The sequence below is a fragment of the Ooceraea biroi genome, chromosome 1 (assembly GCF_003672135.1).
Source record: "Ooceraea biroi isolate clonal line C1 chromosome 1, Obir_v5.4, whole genome shotgun sequence".
Classification (NCBI taxonomy): Eukaryota; Metazoa; Arthropoda; class Insecta; order Hymenoptera; family Formicidae; genus Ooceraea; species Ooceraea biroi.
Window position 1 is genome coordinate 13,028,290 of NC_039506.1, and position 21,778 is coordinate 13,050,067.

At 33.7% G+C, this 21,778-nt stretch overlaps 3 protein-coding genes across 3 annotated transcripts; all 3 read right to left on the reverse strand.

The window, feature by feature from the left end:
* Positions 1–711: 711 nt before the first annotated feature.
* LOC105284855 (probable RNA polymerase II nuclear localization protein SLC7A6OS) lies at positions 712–5,353 on the reverse strand. The gene is made up of 3 exons (XM_011348660.3): positions 4,832–5,353; positions 4,401–4,694; positions 712–4,340 (listed from the first exon to the last, which is right to left on the reverse strand). Exons 1-3 carry the CDS (start codon positions 4,997–4,999, stop codon positions 3,930–3,932), a joined length of 873 nt encoding a protein of 290 aa, XP_011346962.1. The 5' UTR covers positions 5,000–5,353; the 3' UTR covers positions 712–3,929.
* Positions 5,354–9,711: 4,358 nt separating this feature from the next.
* On the reverse strand, positions 9,712–13,360 carry LOC105284856 (G patch domain-containing protein 4). Its single transcript, XM_011348662.3, has 2 exons — positions 13,171–13,360; positions 9,712–11,484 (listed from the first exon to the last, which is right to left on the reverse strand). The coding sequence occupies exons 1-2, from the start codon at positions 13,217–13,219 to the stop codon at positions 9,869–9,871; spliced, it is 1,665 nt and encodes a 554-aa protein (XP_011346964.1). The 5' UTR covers positions 13,220–13,360; the 3' UTR covers positions 9,712–9,868.
* A 7,039-nt stretch (positions 13,361–20,399) lies between these two features.
* LOC113562899 (52 kDa repressor of the inhibitor of the protein kinase-like) lies at positions 20,400–21,261 on the reverse strand. The gene is made up of 3 exons (XM_026973626.1): positions 21,033–21,261; positions 20,647–20,856; positions 20,400–20,568 (listed from the first exon to the last, which is right to left on the reverse strand). Exons 1-3 carry the CDS (start codon positions 21,125–21,127, stop codon positions 20,505–20,507), a joined length of 369 nt encoding a protein of 122 aa, XP_026829427.1. The 5' UTR covers positions 21,128–21,261; the 3' UTR covers positions 20,400–20,504.
* Positions 21,262–21,778: the final 517 nt, after the last annotated feature.

Consider the following 21,778-nt stretch of genomic DNA (forward strand, 5'->3'; position numbering starts at 1 on the left):
ACAAAAGAGGTGTAAATCCGACCGTGCAACCTCCACGCGGTACACCTTGGGTAATTCTACCGGCGGTACTGTGTAACCTTCAAGCCTTATAAGTCAAAAAGTACGTAAGAGAAAAAACATTTATTATAGCGTTTCGAAAAGCTCTCGAGCTAAGCTACAAGAATATATAATAAAAAATAGGGGTTTCCATTTAAGATTTTTATGTTGACCATGACCGGGCTTTCCAAGGTCATACCAAGGTCAAATAGATATCATCATCTGATAGATTTTTTTAAGCCCTATGCTTTTTGTTTGAAACCTTTTTCCACTAAATCATTATTTTCCAAGATTTTTAACCGTTCCGGAACTTTTTGCCAGCACTGTATATAATACTATATTTATATTAAATGTAATATATTTAATATATTTTTTGTTGAGCTGATCTTGGCATAAGATTAGCTAAAACAAAATATGATATCGAGTGAGATTTGATGTAAGATCGCAAAGGGATAAATAAATGAATATATATATATATATACAGGAGGTTAAAAAAAAAGAATTCAGGACTTTCAGTGTCAGTACTCATTAAACTGCAGTAAAGTAAAAAATACTTAGTAAATATAGGTCAAAACTTTAATCCTGTTAGAATTTAAACTGATTTTTAATAACACGAATGATCTGTTTTCCTTACCGCTATTTTTCGAAAAATAATAGATTATCTTATTATATCGCTTTTGTTCAATTTATCATAAGCATTCTCAGACAGCACACAAATCCAAAAGATATCGCAAAGATATTTAAAGGACGTTCTTTAGACATCTTTGCAATGTCTGTTAGATTTTTGTGCTATCTGGGATTATTTACCCTGAAAGTCCTTCCTAAATTCTTTTTATTAACAATCTGTAAATATAAAAAAAATATACTGTTCTAGTTATGTCTTAATTTTCTTTTTACTTCAGAGACAATTGAAACAATGTAATGAGACGTTTATATTAAGATATTTTTCATTAATTTACATAAGCATTTTTGCAAACAGCTGTACATATTTGTTATTGCATCGTGAATACAAAAACACACTTATAAACAATCTTTTAATAGAAATACTTTATTTAGTTTTAACGAATCTAAGGATTTTATACTTTCGCATTCTTTATCGAAGTTTTCAATTTCCATCATTTTCCGATATTTTTTTATTATCTCGTTGCAGCAGATAATATGTATAAAATATTTAAAAGAGCACGTCCCTTAATATATATTGAGCTATATACATATTGATAAAGCTATGAATGTACATGTTTTGTACAAATTTAATAATTGATAAAAATCAATTTCCTCTAAAATCTACTCGATTTCGATATATTCAAGTTGTTTCATACGCATAGTACGTTATACTTAATATGCTTAATACTTATTGTCTTATAAATTATTTCCTTTTATAAAAGTTCTAAGCATATGTGAATCTTTCATAACACTGAGAGATTATAACATAATTTTTATTGTGACATTAACATGGATCATATTATAAATTCTTTATAGAATTAATACGCGTGCAAATATAAAAAATTATAGCGCGCGGCAAGTACCATGTATCTGTAACTGTATTAAAAAGCAGTCGCCATCATTTGCAATGCACGATACAAGGCTTAAGAAATCGCATGCTTCGATATTTCAGAAAACGTTTTTAATACACAGTAACGATAGGTAATTAGGTTTTAAGAGCTTGACAATGTAGCCTAACATTCGCTCTCTGATCGAATCTCTGATCCAAGCTCCAATCCAAGATAAAAATCCACTATGACGTTAGCGTTTAAAACGCGTCTCCGAAATTCCTGTAATATCATGTCACGTCATATCAAGGCGATTGAAGAATTCGAGCAGCGAAATAGTTTATATAAATCGTACTTATAATTGTCGTATATTTCAAAATTAATAACATTCCGCGGTCTACGATGACGAGATATTTGCGATCATTACCAGTGAGCGAAGCGAGGCGATCAGTGGAATGATTCTGTGGAATACAACCGTGGCCTTAGAAAAATTACTTCGTAAGACTCGATCTGGCATTGAACTTATCATTGAGAAATCTCTGCTGAGCCATTATAATATTTGGTGCTATATGAACGAGCGTTTATCGCAATATACACGCACGCACGCACGCACACGCGCGCATACACACACACACACACACACACACACACACACACACACCTGATGAAAGAAGTATCACGCGCGAGAATATGTAATGCCATCATTTTGTAACTTCACTCTGCACATGCAATGTAAAATATACAGCCGAATGATAGAACTTCTTCCTTCGTAGGATATGTAATGATATATATTTAAAAGACAATATTACACGAATGTATGATATATACCGTCATTTTGTAACTTCTTAATCTTTGCATTCCTGAAACGAGCTGATTTTTTATTTTTGCTTGAATATATGTTAAATATATGTAAATTCGTTACATTTTTCGAGTAACGAGTAAATTTAACACTTAGTTTTATCATTACCTTATAAATTTATCAACAAGAAATAATACTTATTAAAATATATTTATTTTTTAAAATTAAATTGTGAAATTGCAAAGTGTATTTTGGCTTCCATGCATTTCCATGTATTCAAAATTCATCAAAGAAAAAGTGTTGCAATTTTCTTGTCTACTGTATGCTCAGTTACAAAAAGATTGCAACATACTTCTTTTTGGATAAATTTTGGAATATAGAAGCATTATGAAAAGAATACGAACTACTATCTGCATTATTGATAGGATTCACATTGATTATTCGGAATGCTATATCTAATATACAATAACAACAGCAATCAAGTGATATATAATTTCATTTTTATATAATTATATTTTAATGAAAATATCGCTCTTCATTATTATCTATAACTATAATTTTATCATATATTAGCATTAAAAAAATAACGACTCAGTACTTACTTTTTGAGTAATTAGTTGCTTTTAAAAAATATAAATAGTAAACTTTTAGACAAAGGGACAGTAACTGTAATCCGAGTTATTTTTACAGAATAACTTTTCCAACCCTGACTATGTACTATAAATTTGTAATTTTAATCTTCACATCTAACAAAAAAGAGATTAGTCGAAAGACAGAAGTTCTTCCTTTGTGGGATATATGTATAATGATATACAGTTGAAAAAAATACAATACAAGTGTAATGCTATGTGCTATGATTTTGTAACTTCAATGAATCAATACTTCTAACACAAAAAAAGTATTTTTGGCGCAAATGCAAATCAAGCAGGATATTTTTCTAAAATAATTCTAGAATTATACATTAATTATAAAATATAATTATATATAATTATAATTACAAAGAGTTATATACAAAAATAGAAGTTAATATACATAAATAGAAGCTAAATTGACCTTAAAATATGTCATAGAAGGTGATACTCCATGTAAAGTGCACTTTGTAAAGTAGTAAAACGTTAAGTGAACATTATAATTGCGAACTTATGCTAGAGAGATTCTTTAATTGAAGAAATGAAAGATTTAATCATTCGCGTGTCGCTTATCCTCATATCTTGCGCGTAGAGGCTTTTGCTAATTTTTCAAATATTTCTAATTTTAGTACTGAGTTGTCCAATAATTTCCCTTTGTTTTCGAGATTAATATTGTATGGCCTTACATATATTTATTTATCACTACGGTTACTTGAATTATCGTAAGTCACGATAATTCGAGTAAGTTACTACAAAAGTAAAGCTCGCCTAAACGTAGTGTTATAGCTGCACTGATAAGATATATCTTAAGATATATCTTATGATTATCTTATAAATCTTGCTTAAATTATATCTCTTAAAATTAAATCACAGGTATTCGATTACTGTAAAAGTAAATTTCACATAAATCATTATCATACATGAGATCATCGACTTGTGAGCGATCCTGGACACATTTTTAAAAATCCCGAATGATTAATTCCCGTCGTCCTCTTCTTCACTAGACAACAAATTCCCGAACGATTCATCGCCGTCGTTCTCTTCTTCACTGGACGAATCCGTGTTATAGTTCTGCACAATGTGCCTGTAATCGTTGTAACTCGAACTAAAATATCTCCTATCGGTTGCGGACTCGCCGTACAGATCGTCATCCGATACCGCGTCGAATGAGGATTCACTGTTATATCCCTTGCCGGAGCAATCGGGATCAGTATCTGGGTAGTCGTTTCGTGGATTCGACTCGGAATTCTCGTTCTCACTGTCATACCTAGATTCATTCGATTCGTAGTCGCACTCGTACATATACTCCTGCACCCAGATATCATTTTGCTCAAGACCGACGTCAGCCTGTGCGTAGTATAGGTCGTACACGTACTGCTCAATTTCCTGGAAACAAACACATCATGATTTCTTGGCGTTACACTAAATATGAGTTTCACAATTTACCTGTTCCTTTTCCGTGTCCTTTTCACTGTTCTGATCAAATGCATGGCTCCAGCAATCCTCTATTTCCACAAGCGTCGTACATTTATTCTCAAACTTCTCCTCACTCACAGTACTCAGAGGATGACAACTGATGACTTTGTAACGACCTCTTGTAGACTCTGAGTTTGCACACTTGCATATTTTTCTTGAAGTATTTGCAACGTTATCATTGTCAATAGGCCGCTTAATGCCCTTGACGTTCTCTGTGTTAACGTCAGATAGGAATGTAGCCAGGTGCTGCATCACATCTTCAGTCTGGAAGCAAATGATCGACTAGTCAGTCAGTTAATCCTTAATATGAAACTTATGGTACAAAATCCGAGCCATATAATAAATAATAAATAATAATAAACAGCAATCATAATATTAAGGGCGAATTGCAGAATTCTCACCGGATCTTTGAGCGTGCCGGCAAATTGGGCAATAGTTTCTGCAGGCAAAACGCATACATCGGAGTCATCGGGTGAATCGAGTTTCCGTCGTTTGGCAAGAAACGAGAGCATGAGAGAGTCCGATGGCAGTTCGCTGCTCCTTCGTTTTACGCGTAAAACTGTCGTCATTTTCGATAAAAAATTCTCGTAACACAACTGGCACCGACACTTCCGCGCAACAATACACAGATTGAAAACAGTTTGAGACAAGCAACTTCTTCTTCTTCTTCTTAATGTTTAATGGCACCCGATACCCGATCCCTTTCAGGTTCGATACGGCCAATTGCAAAAATGAAGAAATACGAAATACGAAATAACAAGTTGAAAAAAAAGAAAACTCGGAACAACCGTTGAGCACCTGACGATTGTCCCCTTCGGAATCTTGAGACAAGCAACGAATGAATATAACTTCTTGTTGTATGGCTCAGTTGGCGAATAGCGCCCATACGCCAACACTAGATGAATGAATATAAATACAAAGAGTCATTGAAAAGATGTGGTCGAGACTGACGACTTTACCACAGTAGAGAGCCTAGAATCAGAGTGACGACATCGGATATCCCCTTCTGATTGGTCCGCCATGTATCATCCGTTCTCGCCACTATTTCACTCATGCGATGAAGTCAAGAAAAATGAGAATAAACAAACGGTATTAGGGGATAAATGAATAGTTTCATTTATCATCTAAAACAATATACAGGGTGTCTGGTAACTCACGACTCAACGCTCGTGAGTGGATAAAGAGGACTGAACTGAGTGGAAAAGTCCTATACCATTTTGCAATTTTCACAATAGTTAACGAGTTATTAATTATTAAAAATCGCTATATTAGTCCGACCTACCGCCGAATGCAAGTGCGCGGCGAGATGCGACCGCCTAGCGATCAAAGTTGCTAGGCGCGAGAAGTTGTTTATTACAAATGGCATGCCTAGCCATTGCCACTGCGATTGCTAGGCACTCGATCGCTAGGCGGTCGCATCTCGCCGCGCGCTTGCATTCGGCGGTAGGCCGGACTAATAGCACGATTTTTAATAATTAATAACTTGATAACTATTGTGAAAATTGCAAAATGGTATAGGACTTTTCCACTGACAAGGGGAGGCCACAGGATGTACCTAGACTTTTTGGACGAAACTTGGTGAGTATTTAGAGAACAATATGTAGATAACGGTAAGAGGGGTCTCCACTTTCGGAACTTTTCGGAACCCAAATAAATAAGATTACAATAGTCATTTTTTATTACATTCAATTTTTCCTTTCCCGAACAAAATTGAGCAAAAATTACTTCTGCAATCTTCTTTTCTAATCAAAATGGAACAACCAAAATTATATGTATATACAGGGTGTCCCGTAAAGACCGGATGAACTCTTAAGGGTAGATTCCTGAGATGATTTTAAGGCGAAAATCCTAATACTAAAATGTCGAGGCTATAATAGTTTTTGAATTATAAGCATTTATAGTAAGCAAATCAGATCGCCTAAAGTTGACACGCTCAGACGTGGCACAACGCAAAGTGCTAAAGGCGAAAAGTAAATGTCGCTCTTCTTGTTTACATCGATACAAAGATTACTTATGCGAAGATAAGATTACTTTTATTAATATTTCTGCAAACGCGCATTGCGCAATGTAACCTTTTACCGTTTTTTTTAAATATTGGAAGTGGACATTTTTGTATTTTTATGTGATACATAAAGCGCACGTTGTCAGATGACATTTCTTTCAGAAATCCGCTGTCAATTTCATATTCTACAGGCAAAACTATAGTTATCAAACAGTAACTATGTAATTAGCAATAATATGTATTTAGTTTACAATTATTTAATAAACTAAGCAGCTATTATTGCTAATATCCAAATGAAACTCATTCAAGTAAAGTACTCTGTTAAGTATTCTGTTTGATAACTATAGTTTTGCCTGTAGAATATGAAATTGACAGCGGATTTCTGAAAGAAATGTCATCTGACAACGTGCGCTTTATGTATCACATAAAAATACAAAAATGTCCACTTCCAATATTTAAAAAAAACGGTAAAAGGTTACATTGCGCAATGCGCGTTTGCAGAAATATTAATAAAAGTAATCTTATCTTCGCATAAGTAATCTTTGTATCGATGTAAACAAGAAGAGCGACATTTACTTTTCGCCTTTAGCACTTTGCGTTGTGCCACGTCTGAGCGTGTCAACTTTAGGCGATCTGATTTGCTTACTATAAATGCTTATAATTCAAAAACTATTATAGCCTCGACATTTTAGTATTAGGATTTTCGCCTTAAAATCATCTCAGGAATCTACCCTTAAGAGTTCATCCGGTCTTTACGGGACACCCTGTATATACATATAATTTTGGTTGTTCCATTTTGATTAGAAAAGAAGATTGCAGAAGTAATTTTTGCTCAATTTTGTTCGGGAAAGGAAAAATTGAATGTAATAAAAAATGACTATTGTAATCTTATTTATTTGGGTTCCGAAAAGTTCCGAAAGTGGAGACCCCTCTTACCGTTATCTACATATTGTTCTCTAAATACTCACCAAGTTTCGTCCAAAAAGTCCAGGTACATCCTGTGGCCTCCCCTTGTCAGTTCAGTCCGCTTTATCCACTCACGAGCATTGAGTCGTGAGTTACCGGACACCCTGTATATAATATTTACATAGTTTTTATTACTGTTAATAGACTATCATTTATTCTACCTGATTTTTTCTTCTGTACAATCAAAAAAAGATTAGTGTCATTTCAATTCGTGGTAATACAGGCGACTCCAGCTTCCCCTTAACTATATAACTATATAATTTTAATTATGTATAGCGTATTTTACACCGATCGTTTGATACGCGTATCAAATAATACATTTGAGCTAATCAGCCAATGACTAAACGGATGCACTAGTTATTTACTATTTAATACGCGTATTTAACAATCGGTATAAACTAGGCCTATAACTCAAAAGGTGAAATCAAATGATACATTATTTTATATCTTAGTACCTGTCACTTACATCGCTTCGAAAAAAGTTAATTCAGTTTTATTATTAGCATTGGCCGTATTCAGCAGACTCAACCACTTATGTTAGTAGCAATCGAACATATTCTAACTTTTAGAACCAACAAATCAACATCTAGTGCCAGCGGAAAATCTAGTAATGTTGTCCAACCAGAGAGGAACCTGAGAGCGGCCATGCTGCCGTTTACGCCCATATTTTTGCATTGAGAAATTGAGAAATACAACACCGAATGTGAACTTACATTCCATTTAACATGCACATGCACATGATTTCATAATGACAAAAGATCATGTGCATGTTAAATGGAATGTAAGTTCACATTCGGTATTGTATTTCTCAATACAAAAATATGGGCGTAAACGGCAGCGTGGCCGCTCTCAGGTTCCTCTCTGGTCCAACTGTTGAGTCTACTGAATGCGGCCATTGTTGCAACAATTGTTCTTGATGTTTCTATTATAAATAAGAACATTAATTTGTATATTTCGAGCATTCGATAGGAATAGTAGTAGATGAAACAACTGTTAAATACTGTTTCTTTGCATCTCAAATAAAGGAGGAAGAACTGATAACAAAAAACATACTGTAAAAATTTTATTGAAAATGTAAATGTAAATGACGGAAACATTCTTTTATATTTAACATTGTCGTTCTTGTTTTACAAAAGGAACTTTGCTTCGATGGTTCAATGGCCTATTAATTACATTTATGGCACTTAGAATTAGATATTTTATCATGGACGTGTGTTTGGGAAGAGCTAAAATGTACCACAAATATAATGTAAGCAAATACAATTAAAAATTTAGATTTTAAAAGTATAGTCAATTCAAATCCGGTTACTTTTCCCATTAGATTAATAAAATGTTTAGCAAAAGTATAAACAAATACAAATATGGATGAAAATAGTAAAATTTTAGACTTGATCATATATGTATTCCTTAAAGAAATAATTTTTTTAATTGCTTTCTAATAACGTCTTACATAAATATATATAACATATCTATTTAGGAAACTATAATTTATTGTTTTATTTCGTTTTTGCAAGTTTTTCTTACAATAATGAGTTCAATATAAATACAAATGTAAACGCAAAATGTACGTACCAAATATGCAAGATATTATGATCTTGCGAATGTATTTTAATAAATTCATACAATATAGCTAAATAATATACTTCATAATTCATGCTATATGTAAAAGACAGTAGACATTTTACATATGTATACGTATACGTATACGTTTTTTAGTGTATAAAATCTGTAAATTAATTCGATGTTTCTAATTTTTACCTGATTCTCAGAACTATTTCAGACTTAAATTTTCTCTTCCTTTTGTACTGTTGATATTAAAATATATCAAACAATGCGACGTGATATATATATATATATATATATATATATATATGTATATCAATAATTGAAATTGCTCTCTATTACTTTTGTAAATAAATCTTTATAAATCTAAATTCGTTGAAATTTAAATATTTTATGAATAAATTTTAAATTTCGTAAAAATATTGTACCAATTTGTGGATTTAATATTATATAAAATACAGATATATATCCTAAATAGGTGTGTGCGTGTGTGTGTGTACACAAATTTTCTTCCATTATCTATACAAATATCAAAAATAGAGCATAAAAGAATTCGTAAAATTAAATGCTATAGTTGTTACTTGTATATGTCGTACGCACGCACACACGCGCGCGCGCTTTATCAACTTTCGCACGTCAGTATATAAAGTATATAAAGTATATTTATATGCGATTACTAAAATAGTTTATATCCTGTCTTAGAAAGTTGTGCCTCTAAATTTGCGCTTTCGTACATTTCATTCCTATAACTTTTTATTTTCATGTATGAAAGGAAGAAAAAGTGAGTATAAATCAGAAATCAGTTCATTATTCCTATGCTGGAGACATGCCTATCATACAATAAAATCATTTGTCATCAATCATTTAGACACAACGCGTTTATTATTTGTACTCTTATTCCTTTTTTTTAAACGGGTGTAAGGTGCGTTTGAGTAAGTTTTCTTTTATTTACAGTTGCACCTTCCGTAATATCAATGGTTGTTAGATCCTTTATTAAAGCGTTCACGTCGTGCGAAAGTATTTTATCTTTTAATTTATGAATTACGTTCTCTATGTTCTTTACTTGTTTCCTATGTTTCGCAAGATAACGTTGTTGCTTCTTCTTTTGTATTCGAAAATTTAATCTATTACTTAATTCGAACCACTTTATTCTTTCTTGTTCGACCCATGTAGAGTTTTTCGATTTTTTCTCTTTGGACGATCGTTTATTGGAAAAGTTATGAAGCATTGATTGTCCGGAAGGTGCCTTGTCTTTGTTCTTTTTTTTCCCTCTTTTGCTATAATTTTCCGATAATGCATTTGGTTGGTCCTTGCACTCTTTTTGCATCTCCGAGTTTTTTCCACACGTTTTATCATACAAAAATTCGTGTCCTTTTACATTTGCAATTTTATTTGGATCCTTTTGCTTGTCATAAGGATCTGTTTCCTGGTTACTCTGTGCTTTTTTCTCATCATTTGACATTAACGAATACCAGGTAGAAATGTCTCTGTTACACAACCTTTTGGTTATGTTCTTGATACACATATCACCTAGTTCCTCGATTGTTATTACACAGTTCCTGACTTGTTCCTGACTTCTCGCTCGTTTCTTTTTATTGCAGTCTCTGTTCTTCTCTTGTTCTAACTTATCTAATTTTGTTTCATCTAATTTTACTAGTTCTGGTACTTTCTTTAGAATGTTCATACATTGCATGCTTTTATTTAAAGAAAATGGTGCCTCGAGACTCTCATTAGTTGCTTTATCTTCCAAGCTGCTCTCCAATAAACCTGTATCCTCTTTAGTTTTTCTCCGTTTCTTAATCTTTCTCTTTATACGGGCTTTTTTATCGTTTTGTTGTGGAGATTTACACGCTAATTCCATGCCTTTATCTGTGCCTTCTTCAATGTTACAGATACGCAACTGTCGCGATAAATTGTCCATCCTTCTTCTTTCCTTCTTCCTTGTGCTCTTGGACTTAACAACAAATAGTTCTGTCTCAGATTGCGAAGTATTGCCGTTGCTGTCATTTTCCTGCTCGATTTCCTCGGTTTCCTCGCACTCCGCTTTCATCTCTCTGTGAATCATCATGGTGTCTGCTGCAACTGAACTTGAGTTCGACTGAGACACATCACTGGCATTGACATTTGAAAACATGTTATCCTGTAGTGCAAGCCTCTCCAGCTTGCCACTTAATGTGTGACCGTGTCGCGCAGTTTTGTGTACTGTTCTACTACCGCAAGCCTTATAAATCTGATCGTCCAACAGTGGAACATGAATAGTGCTCTTCGTAGATTTTTTCTTATCTGATATCGCGGAAAGACGTATCAAATTACCATCTTGGAGGGTAGAAGTGTTCTCGAACTTCTCGTATGCTTCCCGCTGAGACTCTTGCGACTCGTGCTTCGATTTCGCAGGATTCTTCGGAGACAGTAACGTCAACCAGTCGTACTCATTACTTTCGTATCCTATACCTGCGTTATCGAGCTTTATGATCGGTTTCAAGGCTTCTGTGATGCCACTTTCATTTTTGCCAAGTCCTTTCCCTGAAAAAAAAATGAAAAAGGAAGAGATCGATAATTTGCCCTACTATTATTTCCATTCAGCACATGACAATGGTTTCATATTATCCCTGTCATCATGCAACAATTATTGATTTGCAACATCAAGGGCAAAACAAGTATTACATTTGTTTTATATTACACTTTGATAATGCAAAATATCGAAATATTGAGAGATGTAATACACGCATAACACATCTTTTTGTGTAAATGTGTGTATTCTTTTTATTATTTTTATTATTATTATTAATAATAAAAATAAAGTGTGCATTACAGGGATACGCAAATGGATCCGGCCCGCGACGTCCAAGCTTGAACCGCAAAAAAATGAAAAATAAACTGAATTATTATCGCCGAATAATAATAACAATTAAAATTTTCTCTTAAAATATGTATTTCTATTAAAAAATATATACAGGGTGCTCCCAGATTAAATCGCCAAACTGAAAATATAGTTTCAGAATATCAAAACAAAACAAAAGTTTCCTCTAGAAGTATGCTCACAAACGCTTCGTTCAAGAGATATTGACTTCTGAAGTTAGGATATACTTGTTAATGAGTTTTGATCGAAATGCTGAATATGACGGCATATTCACGGCGAGCAGCGTTAGCATTTGTTTATGGTGCAAACAAAAACCTGTAAATGATTTTTGATCTTCGAAACAAAAAAAGACAACAAAACTCCGTCCATTTGTACCAAATAATCGTTAGGCCAACGATTATTTTTTATAACTGGACGGAGCTTTGTTGTCTTCTTTTTTCGTTACAAAGATCAAAACTCATTTACAGGTTTTTGTTTGCACCATAAACAAATGCTAACGCTGCTCGCCGTGAATACGCCGTCATAGTGCAGTATTTCGATCAAAATCCATCAACAAGTATCCGAACTTCAGAAGTCAATATCTCTTGAACGAAGCGTTTGTGAGCATAATTCTAGAGGAAACTTTTGTTTTGTTTTGATATTCTGAATCTATATTTTCAGTTTGACCATTTAATCCGGGAGCACCCTGTATAATAGAATAAACATTTTATTTATTAATACCAAGATGGGAAAGCACAGTTTTCACATTAAAATTGCATTTTATATAATTAAAGTATAACTGCTTTTATGGCAAAGTTACCAAAATCTTGATCTTATTATTATTATAGCAATATTAATAAAGAACATTTAAAAACATGATTAGCCATGCATATATTAGGTTAATGCATAATTTCTGTCGTATTGCATGCGCTTATCTCCGACGCACAATGTATTACTATTAGATTTATTTTTGAACTGCGCTGCTAGATTAATTGCATATTGTCTTTGCGTACTACCTAGCAGCGCAGTTTTAAAACAAATCTAATAACAATTGATTGCGCGTCGAAGATAAGCCCATGAAGTATTACAGAAATTATGCAACAGCCTAATAATTATTTCTATTCTTCCAGTAATATCCAATATATTGCTTGGCACAATAATTTGAAACGGAAAACAATATTTTCAGCGTGTTATAGACATGTAATGAAAGATAATAAAGCAGAAAGATAAAAGATTGGAGGATCGAACGATAAGTGAGAGAGTGTAACTCAAATGTTAAGGGGAAAAGGTTAGGTTTTGTTTGCTCCGTTTATGAATAGAAAAAAAAACGCGCCGTCTTATCGAAGCTGAGAATAATCGATATATTTTACCTTCTGTCCAACCGTATTTTAGCATCTGTGATTTCGCGAAATTGGACATATTCGCTATATATATGTTTCTTAGAACAATCTCATATCATCATTCTAGCAACAAGCACTCGCTCCGCTCCGTGTATGACCACTATAGAGATATAAGGATAGAGTGCGCGAGTCCTGAGTCCTATGCTAACGCATAAGCGGTTGCGATATAGCAATAGAAAAAGAACGCTGCATGTAGGCCCCTCTGTCCTTCTCAGTCGCGCATGCGCCTTGGCGCTACTCATAGGCCGGTATTCATAATCTGATCTTATATTTAAGACCGTCTTAAGTGTATCTTCAGATACTCCGTAGCCAATGAAATGATCTATACAACATCTGCACGGTCTTAAATATAAGATCCGACTATGAATATACCGGTCAAGTCTTCCCATATCTGCACATACGCAAAGACAAAGACAGAAGGGGTCTTTTTGCAGCTTTCTCTTTCTATTGCTATATCGCTTTTTCTAGAGTCCTAAATATTAGAGAGGCGCGAATGGTACCCCCACTCCGCCGCCACGCCGCCATCTTGAGGCACAAATTATATGCTACTGCCTGCTCCAGTACTCACATTTATATTAGAGATATCTTTTAAAGGGCTTCGTGATTGGGGAACGAATGTCACAGGATGGGAGATGGTTGCTGGAGCACTGTACATGCGACAATCCTCCTGCACATCACGATTATCAACAACGCAGGGCATTGTGCCTCAACATGGCGGCCGACCAATCAGAAAGAGGGTGCCCATTCGCGCCTCTCTAATATTTAGGACTCTAGCTTTTTCAGCGCACAGATTCCACTATGCCTTCTCTTTTAGCGCTGGTGCGAGAAGGAGGGGTCTACTCCACAGGCTATTGTCTGCACCGTGATATTACCGCGCTGCTTTCTACGGTGAGGGCCGGTCTATTTCTATAAGTCTATGAATAAAACACAAATTTTTTAATAGAGAAAACTGTGATCTTTACACAGAAACAAACCTGATCTCTCTATCTCTTTCCGTTTTTCCGGAAAAAATTCGCAAAGTTTAATCTCTTTTTGACCCTTCTAGGTGTATGTCCCCCTTTAATTTTTGTATGTATTTTATTAATGGTTTTTGAAGGTATTTTCGGTTCCGTGTGGATCCACGTGGCGACGAATAATTAAGCACTCTTCTCTTTGTTGAACACAAATGTTTATTACTCTCAACAAATGACAAATGCTCTCTCGACACAAATTCAAAAAGACTGTTATACATAGTGAAAAATAATGGCGAATAATAAGAAACGTAATTCAAAACAATAAGCAATGCTCTCTGTACGACCTCGACTTCTCTGCTGTTTTAGCTATTCTGCTCCAACAACAAGACAACGGTCTATATTCATGAATCAATCGTGAATGATCGGAAACATTCGGCAATTCCCAATTACGTATCAACTCGGATTGTTCAAATTACCTATCGGATAATTCGTTTTCTAACATTCTCCCTTAATTTTGACAAGTCCGAAATATCTATACTTTTAACATCAAATTACAGTAACAAACAATTATCACGTTTACATATTCATTCTTCAACATTCCTTCGGTTTTTTTTCTTTTCTTAGCTGACTTAATTTTACTTATCTAACTAAATTTTACTTCAGTTTTCTACTGTTTACCTATAAATGCACAACAAATTTTTGTTTTAAACTGCTTATAATCAATATCTTAGCTAATGAGTACATTCTTGTGATAATTAAACTTTATTTTTCCTAACGGTTCTGTGAACAGGTCCGCTAACTGTTCCTCGCTCTGACAGTAATTTACACTAATTAACTTCTCTTTAATCTTTTCGTGTATGAAGTGATATTTTACGTCAATATGCTTTGATCTTCGGTTAATTATGCCGTTTTTCATGAGTTTGATCGCGCTCTGGTTATCTACATTCAAATTCACGGTTATTATTTTCCCGACTAATTCCTCTATTAGCGATTTAAGATATAATAATTCTTTACAACATTCGGCTGCCGCTGTGTATTCAGCTTCTGTACTCGAGACTGTAACCACCGGTTGTTTCCGCGACCAGCTGATAGGTCCGCCACAAAACAGCACCACGTACCCAGTTGTGCTCTTCCTAGTCTCTGGATCCCCGGCATAATCAGAATCACAGTAATGTTCTTAGTTCAGTACCGCTATCCAGGTTGGTGAAAGTTATTCCTTGACTCGACGTGCCATTCAAGTACCTAAATATACGCTTTACATCTATTATTCTCTTATTAGACGGATTACTTACATATCTACTACAAAAATTTGTAGCCTGCGCTATATCTGGACGCGTTTTATTTGACAAATATAGTAAACTTCCGATTGCCTCCATGTACGGATAATTTTTGTCAGTCGTTTGATCGTTTGAATCTTCTCCCTTCACTATAGGTGTGTCTACTGGCTTCGAGTCGCACATTTTAAATTTCTCCAAGATTCTTCTTGAGTAGTTTTCCTGCGTCAGTTTTATTTCATTCTTCGAACGTTTATCTCTATTCCAAGAAAGGATTTCGGGTTTCTAGTAATTGTAACTTCAAATTCCGTTTTTAATTCTTCAATAATTGATCCAACTCGTTTTGATCCTTTCCTACTAGTATTCCATCATCCACATAAAATTCTAAAATTATTGTCCTGTTCTTCGTGACGTATATGCATTGTTCAGTCTTCAAAAGTTCGAGTCCTTTCTTCTTAAGGAAAGACGAGAAACGTTGATTCCACTTCAGCGGAACTTATTTTAATCCGTATAAGGCTTTTTCTAACTTGCAAATCCTATCACCGTAATTATATCCTTTTGGTGGATACATGTAAATATTTTCGTCCAGTTCTCCATACAAAAATGCGGTTTTTATGTCAAATGTGATCAGATGATAATTTTCCTTTGCTGTCAACGCAATTAGTATTCTTACTGAGCTACTGTTTACCACCGGACTGAACGTTTCATCAAAATCTATTCCATGTTTTTGTTCGTAACCTCGAACAGCCAATCTCGCTTTATTTGTTCCATTTTCTTTTTCTTTAAATATCCACTTGCTGGTTAAAATTTTTCTTCCTTCAGCTTCAACTCGATCGACTATCTTCCAAGTTTTGTTTCTTTTCAGTGATTCTTTCTCTTCTTCAATAGCCTTCTTCCATTTCTCTCCGTCAGGACCCCTAATTGCTTGTTCATATGTCAGGTAGGCATAGTCTCCATATCTCTGAGGTGTTTTCCTTACTCTAGTAGATTTTCGCGTAGCTTGTTCCTGCAGTGTTATGTCCTCATCCTCTTCTTCTTGCGTATGATACTCACTAGACGAATCTGTTTCTTCTTCTCCATTGTCGCCTCGTTCTTCTTCATCATGTTCTTCTTCATCCTCATTTTCATTGTATCTTGTTTTAAAATTGAATGTATTCCTCTCTCGATTTTGTAATGGCTCTATCATATCTTCGATTTTAAGGTGATCCTGGAGTGACTAGTGAAAAGTGTTGCCAATTGCACACACACATATACAAAAATTACAGTTGAAATGCTTTTTATAAAAATTTCGCAATTTGTACGCACAAAATTGCGGTTGTTTACAATCGGGATAAAATAAAGGAATATAATGAAGCTTTTCAAAGTGACTTTAGAAGTGTAATAAAAAAGAATAGTATAAATGAAAATCTTGCATGTATGTATAAGTATGTACAAGATTTTCATTTATACTATTCTTTTTTATTACACTTCTAAAGTCACTTTGAAAAGCTTCATTATATTCCTTTATTTTATCCCGATTGTAAACAACCGCAATTTTGTGCGTACAAATTGCGAAATTTTTATAAAAAGCATTTTTTTGTGCAAATGGCAGCACCATCGCGAAAAAATTCCCTAGTCACTCCAGCATTCCTTAACGTCACGCGCTATTATAATTTTTCTTTTTTCCGGGTTCCATAGTCTGTAGCCATTTGGAGCATATCCCATAAATATATATTTCTTGCTGCGGTCGTCTAATTTTCTCAACTGTCCTAGGTTCTTCGCATATGCCACGGATCCAAATAGTTTTAAATTGCTTAAATCTGGTTTTCTTCCATTCCATTTCTCATAAGGTGTTACTCTCAATGTTTTCGTAGGGCTTCTATTTACTAGATACGTTGCTGTATATGCTGCTTTACCCCACATTTCCTTTTCTAGTTTTGATTCCGCGATTAAAGCTCTGATTTTTTCCATCAATGTCCGGTTTAGGCGTTCAGCCGTTCCATTCAATTGAGGTGTATATGGTACAGTAAAATCCAGGAAAATTTCTTTCTTCTTGCTCCAGTTCTTCAAGTTTTGATTGCAGTATTCTCGTCCATTGTCGCATCTCAGTTTCACCACTCTAAATTTCCATTTTGTTTCGACTCTTTCTACATACTCTCCCAGATAGCACAATGACGTCCTCGGGAAATCCGAAGAACATCCAGGACGGACGTTACGGATATCCTGTGGATATCCAATTTTCGTCCCGGAATATACTCAGGACGTCCTGAGGAATAGCAAATGAGAGCTGAATACTAGTTCTTAAGACATCCACAGGATATCCTGTCGGACATCCTCAAGATGTTCTGAGAATTTCTACAGGATAGGATATACACCCAGACAGCACACAGATATCCGAAAGACATCCATAAGATGTTCTTCAAGGATATTGAGGATATCCACAGATCATCCGTTTTACGTCCTTTGGACATTCTATGGACGTTCATGGTATATCTGTTTATGAAATTGGTGTACATATTTATATACATATACAATATATATATGTATGTATATATATATATATATATTTACAAATAAATGTTTTCAGACAAATTGTTATTGCTAATTTTATTTATTTTATGTAATTATAAAATATAATTACCTAACGCGCTATTAGTGGCACCTCATGGGTAGTGTGGAAGACCACTTTAAAATTAATAATTAATACTTAATTTCAGGTATTAATTTTTAGTATAATTATAATTATTTATAAAATATTAAAATATAATTATTAATTATATTTTATAATTAATAATTATATATTAATAATTATTCACCGGACCTCACTGTCCTGGATTATTATTTATGGGGAAGGATAAAAGACATAGTATACCGTGATCGCCCAACTACAAGGAATGACATGATTAACAGAATAACAGAAGCAATTCAATCTTTAAGTAGCGATGAAATTCTTCGAGCAACCAATTCTTTTCAAAACAGAGTAGATGTTTGCATTGAAAAGAATAGTGCTCACTTTGAACACTACCTTACTTGAATACAAACACACACACATACACACACACACACACGCACGCACGCACGCACCCACGTGAGAGGCAAGGGGATTACTCACGTTAAACCAACACCCCAAAGGGAACAGAATTCTACTACGTCCACGTCGTTGTTCCTGGATAGCGCTAAAAGTAGGATGATCCGAATGTTTTTAAACATGCATAACTACAGAGATTTGAGTGAAAAGGTAATTTGACCTTAAAATAATACCTAAGGATTTACTTGACACCATGACATAACAACATACAACATATTTTGTACTTTATGTCAAAGTACTGCAAAGTACTGCTTTGGAGCCTCATAACTCGAAAAGTACTCAATGAAAAAATATTTTATTATAGTGTTTTGGAAAGCTCTCGAGATAAGCTACAAGAATATGTAATGAGAAATAGGTTCTATTTAAAAAATTGAATATGACCTTTACGTGACCATCAAGTAACTCTTCAAAGTCAAACCAATGATACCATCTTATGTCCCCCTCGAAGCCATATAACTTTTGTCTGAAACATTTTTCTCTAAAATGTTCTATTTCCGAAATAAAAGGGCTGTACGGGTGGTCTGAATCACACTGTATATACAGGGTGGCCCATTTTAATTTATACAGTCGATTTTTTAAAACATTAAAAGAGATACGAAAAAATGTTTCAGACAAACATGTCACGATTTCGAGGGGGACATAAGATGATACCATTGGTTTGACCTTGAATAGTCGTTTGAACGTCACGCGAAGATCACCTTCAATTTCTTAAATTGAAACCTCAACTTTTTATTGCAGATTCTTATTCTCCATCGAAAAGTAAGTAACTTTTGTCTGAAACATTTTTCCGAAAAATGTCATCTTATGTCCTTAAAATGTCCTCAAAACTCATCTTGAAGATCATTTTAAGGACATAAGATGACATTTTTCGGAAAAATGTTTCAGACAAAAGTTGCATGTTTTCTCGCGTAGAATCCGAATCCGTAATAAAAAAATACCATGTCTCATTAAAAAAAAATTTCAGACCGGAAGTTAGAATTTCGATAAACAATGACCCGTCTAGTTGTATCCACATTCTCTGTCGTGTATGGAGATCAACGTTCGAACAGTGTATTGTCGAATATCGACAATGTCAAACGTGATTACGTAAATCGGTATTCGACAATACACTGTTCGAACGTTGATCTCCATACACGACAGAGAATGTGGATACAACTAGACGGGTCATTGTTTATCGAAATTCTAACTTCCGGTCTGAAATTTTTTTTTAATGAGACATGGTATTTTTTATTACGGATTCGGATTCTACGCGAGAAAACATGCAACTTTTGTCTGAAACATTTTTCCGAAAAATGTCATCTTATGTCCTTAAAATGATCTTCAAGATGAGTTTTGAGGACATTTTAAGGACATAAGATGACATTTTTCGGAAAAATGTTTCAGACAAAAGTTACTTACTTTTCGATGGAGAATAAGAATCTGCAATAAAAAGTTGGGGTTTCAATTTAAGAAATTGAAGGTGATCTTCGCGTGACCTTCAAACGACTATTCAAGGTCAAACCAATGGTATCATCTTATGTCCCCCTCGAAATCGTGACATGTCTGTCTGAAACATTTTTTCGTATCTCTTTTAGTTTTTTAAAAAATCGACTGTATAAATTAAAATGGGCCACCCTGTATATATATATATATATATATAACATGTATTAGGTCAGTACAAAAATCTATAAAGACAACAATTGTATTAACAAATATATATTTATTAAAATTATAAATATGTTATAAATATATAAATATTTATATTTAATATTATATATTTAAATATATTATATATTAAGGATGTATTATAAATATATTATAAATATATTATTTAACTGTTATTGCCCACTAAAAGTTATGGTTTTTGTCAACGTTCGTCTCAAAAACTCTTTTTGTACGGATAAAGTATTGCATATATATGAAACATGTTTTCCAAAAATGTGTATGTTCCGAAATATTCAGGGGTTTCGATACTTTTTGTACACCCTGTATAATTAAATAGTACACGATTCAAACATATTTACTCATATATTAATACCTTGCTGTTGGTGCATTGAGAAATATTGCCGGTTCAATATTTTCTCTATCAGCCACACTAAAAATGTTACGGTTTTAATGTATAAATATATAATTAAATAATACATTACAAGATTCAATACTCATATATTAGTACCTTGTTGTCGGTGTATTATAAAATATTGTTGGTACAGAATTTGGTTTTAATCGAGGATGTGAAAAACCTTGTTTTTCAATACAACCTCTGGCAAAATGCAGGTTACATATTCGACAATATTGTTTTATTTGTGCTACATGTTGTTCATTCTGGCCAGAAGCAAGGAGCGCTTCTATCCATTTCTTTTTCAGTATTGTGTTTGTTGGAAATCTGTTCAGTAATACCAAATAACTTAATATTTATTCCATAGTATAACTTCAGTATAAATGTACTTTTCAAGAGTACTTTAATATATCTAATAAAATAATGTTTAACAATTTTGAAGTACAAAAAAATCTATTGAAATATGCACTTTTAAGTTGGAAAAAGCTCATTTAATAACTTACCCAAAAAATTGTAGCTGATTCTTATTTTCTTTTTTTTGTTTCGTAGGTTTATATGTTGTAGACTTGCACCCTTGTATACAACAATACACCAACATTTTAATGTTTGTCTTGCGTATTGTAACGTTTACGCGTATATATTATGAGAACACATTAACCTACGAACGTAGGTTTCCTACAGCATGTCTGCATGCTACATGTGAACCACAGAACATATACAATGAGAAATGCAAGCTCCATGTTAAACAGTGGAAACATAAGCGATCGCCACGATTCTAGTGGCCTGGCCTTGAAACTACGTGATATATACGGCTACATTATTAAATCTATCGAATCCGATCCAAAATTTTTCTTCCTTTGATCATAATAATATATATATATATTTATATATATTATTATGATCAATACGTATATATTATATTATATATTTTATTATTATTAGTATATATATATATATACTAATAATAATATAATATATAATACACTACTCACAAAAATTAGAGAAACACCAAACTTTTCTTAAAAAATAAGCAAACTTCAAGCAGCCGTAACTTTGTTAAAAATGAACGAAATTTAAATTAAAAAAAGGATTTTAAAGCTTGAAACTTCTGCTTTCGAACGGTTGCCATGAGTTTAAATTTCTGTGACGTTTGGTAATTTTTACATACAAAACACTGCGAACTGGACAAAATAAGAAATTTTCTTTTCACTTTGAAGGTCTGTCACGTATCAAAAAAAATTCTGCGAAA

Coding starts and splice junctions, on each gene's coding strand:
- LOC105284855 (XM_011348660.3), bottom strand. CDS start 4,999: ATGACGACAGTTTTACGCGTAAAACGAAGGAGCAGCGAACTGCCATCG. Junction 4,695..4,831: donor CCGGCACGCTCAAAGATCCG/GTGAGAATTCTG, acceptor ATTTGCTTCCAG/ACTGAAGATGTGATGCAGCA. Junction 4,341..4,400: donor AGGACACGGAAAAGGAACAG/GTAAATTGTGAA, acceptor GTTTGTTTCCAG/GAAATTGAGCAGTACGTGTA.
- LOC105284856 (XM_011348662.3), bottom strand. CDS start 13,219: ATGTCCAATTTCGCGAAATCACAGATGCTAAAATACGGTTGGACAGAA. Junction 11,485..13,170: donor AAAATACGGTTGGACAGAAG/GTAAAATATATC, acceptor TTTTTTTTTCAG/GGAAAGGACTTGGCAAAAAT.
- LOC113562899 (XM_026973626.1), bottom strand. CDS start 21,127: ATGTTGGTGTATTGTTGTATACAAGGGTGCAAGTCTACAACATATAAA. Junction 20,857..21,032: donor AATCAGCTACAATTTTTTGG/GTAAGTTATTAA, acceptor ATTACTGAACAG/ATTTCCAACAAACACAATAC. Junction 20,569..20,646: donor TATAATACACCGACAACAAG/GTACTAATATAT, acceptor TAACATTTTTAG/TGTGGCTGATAGAGAAAATA.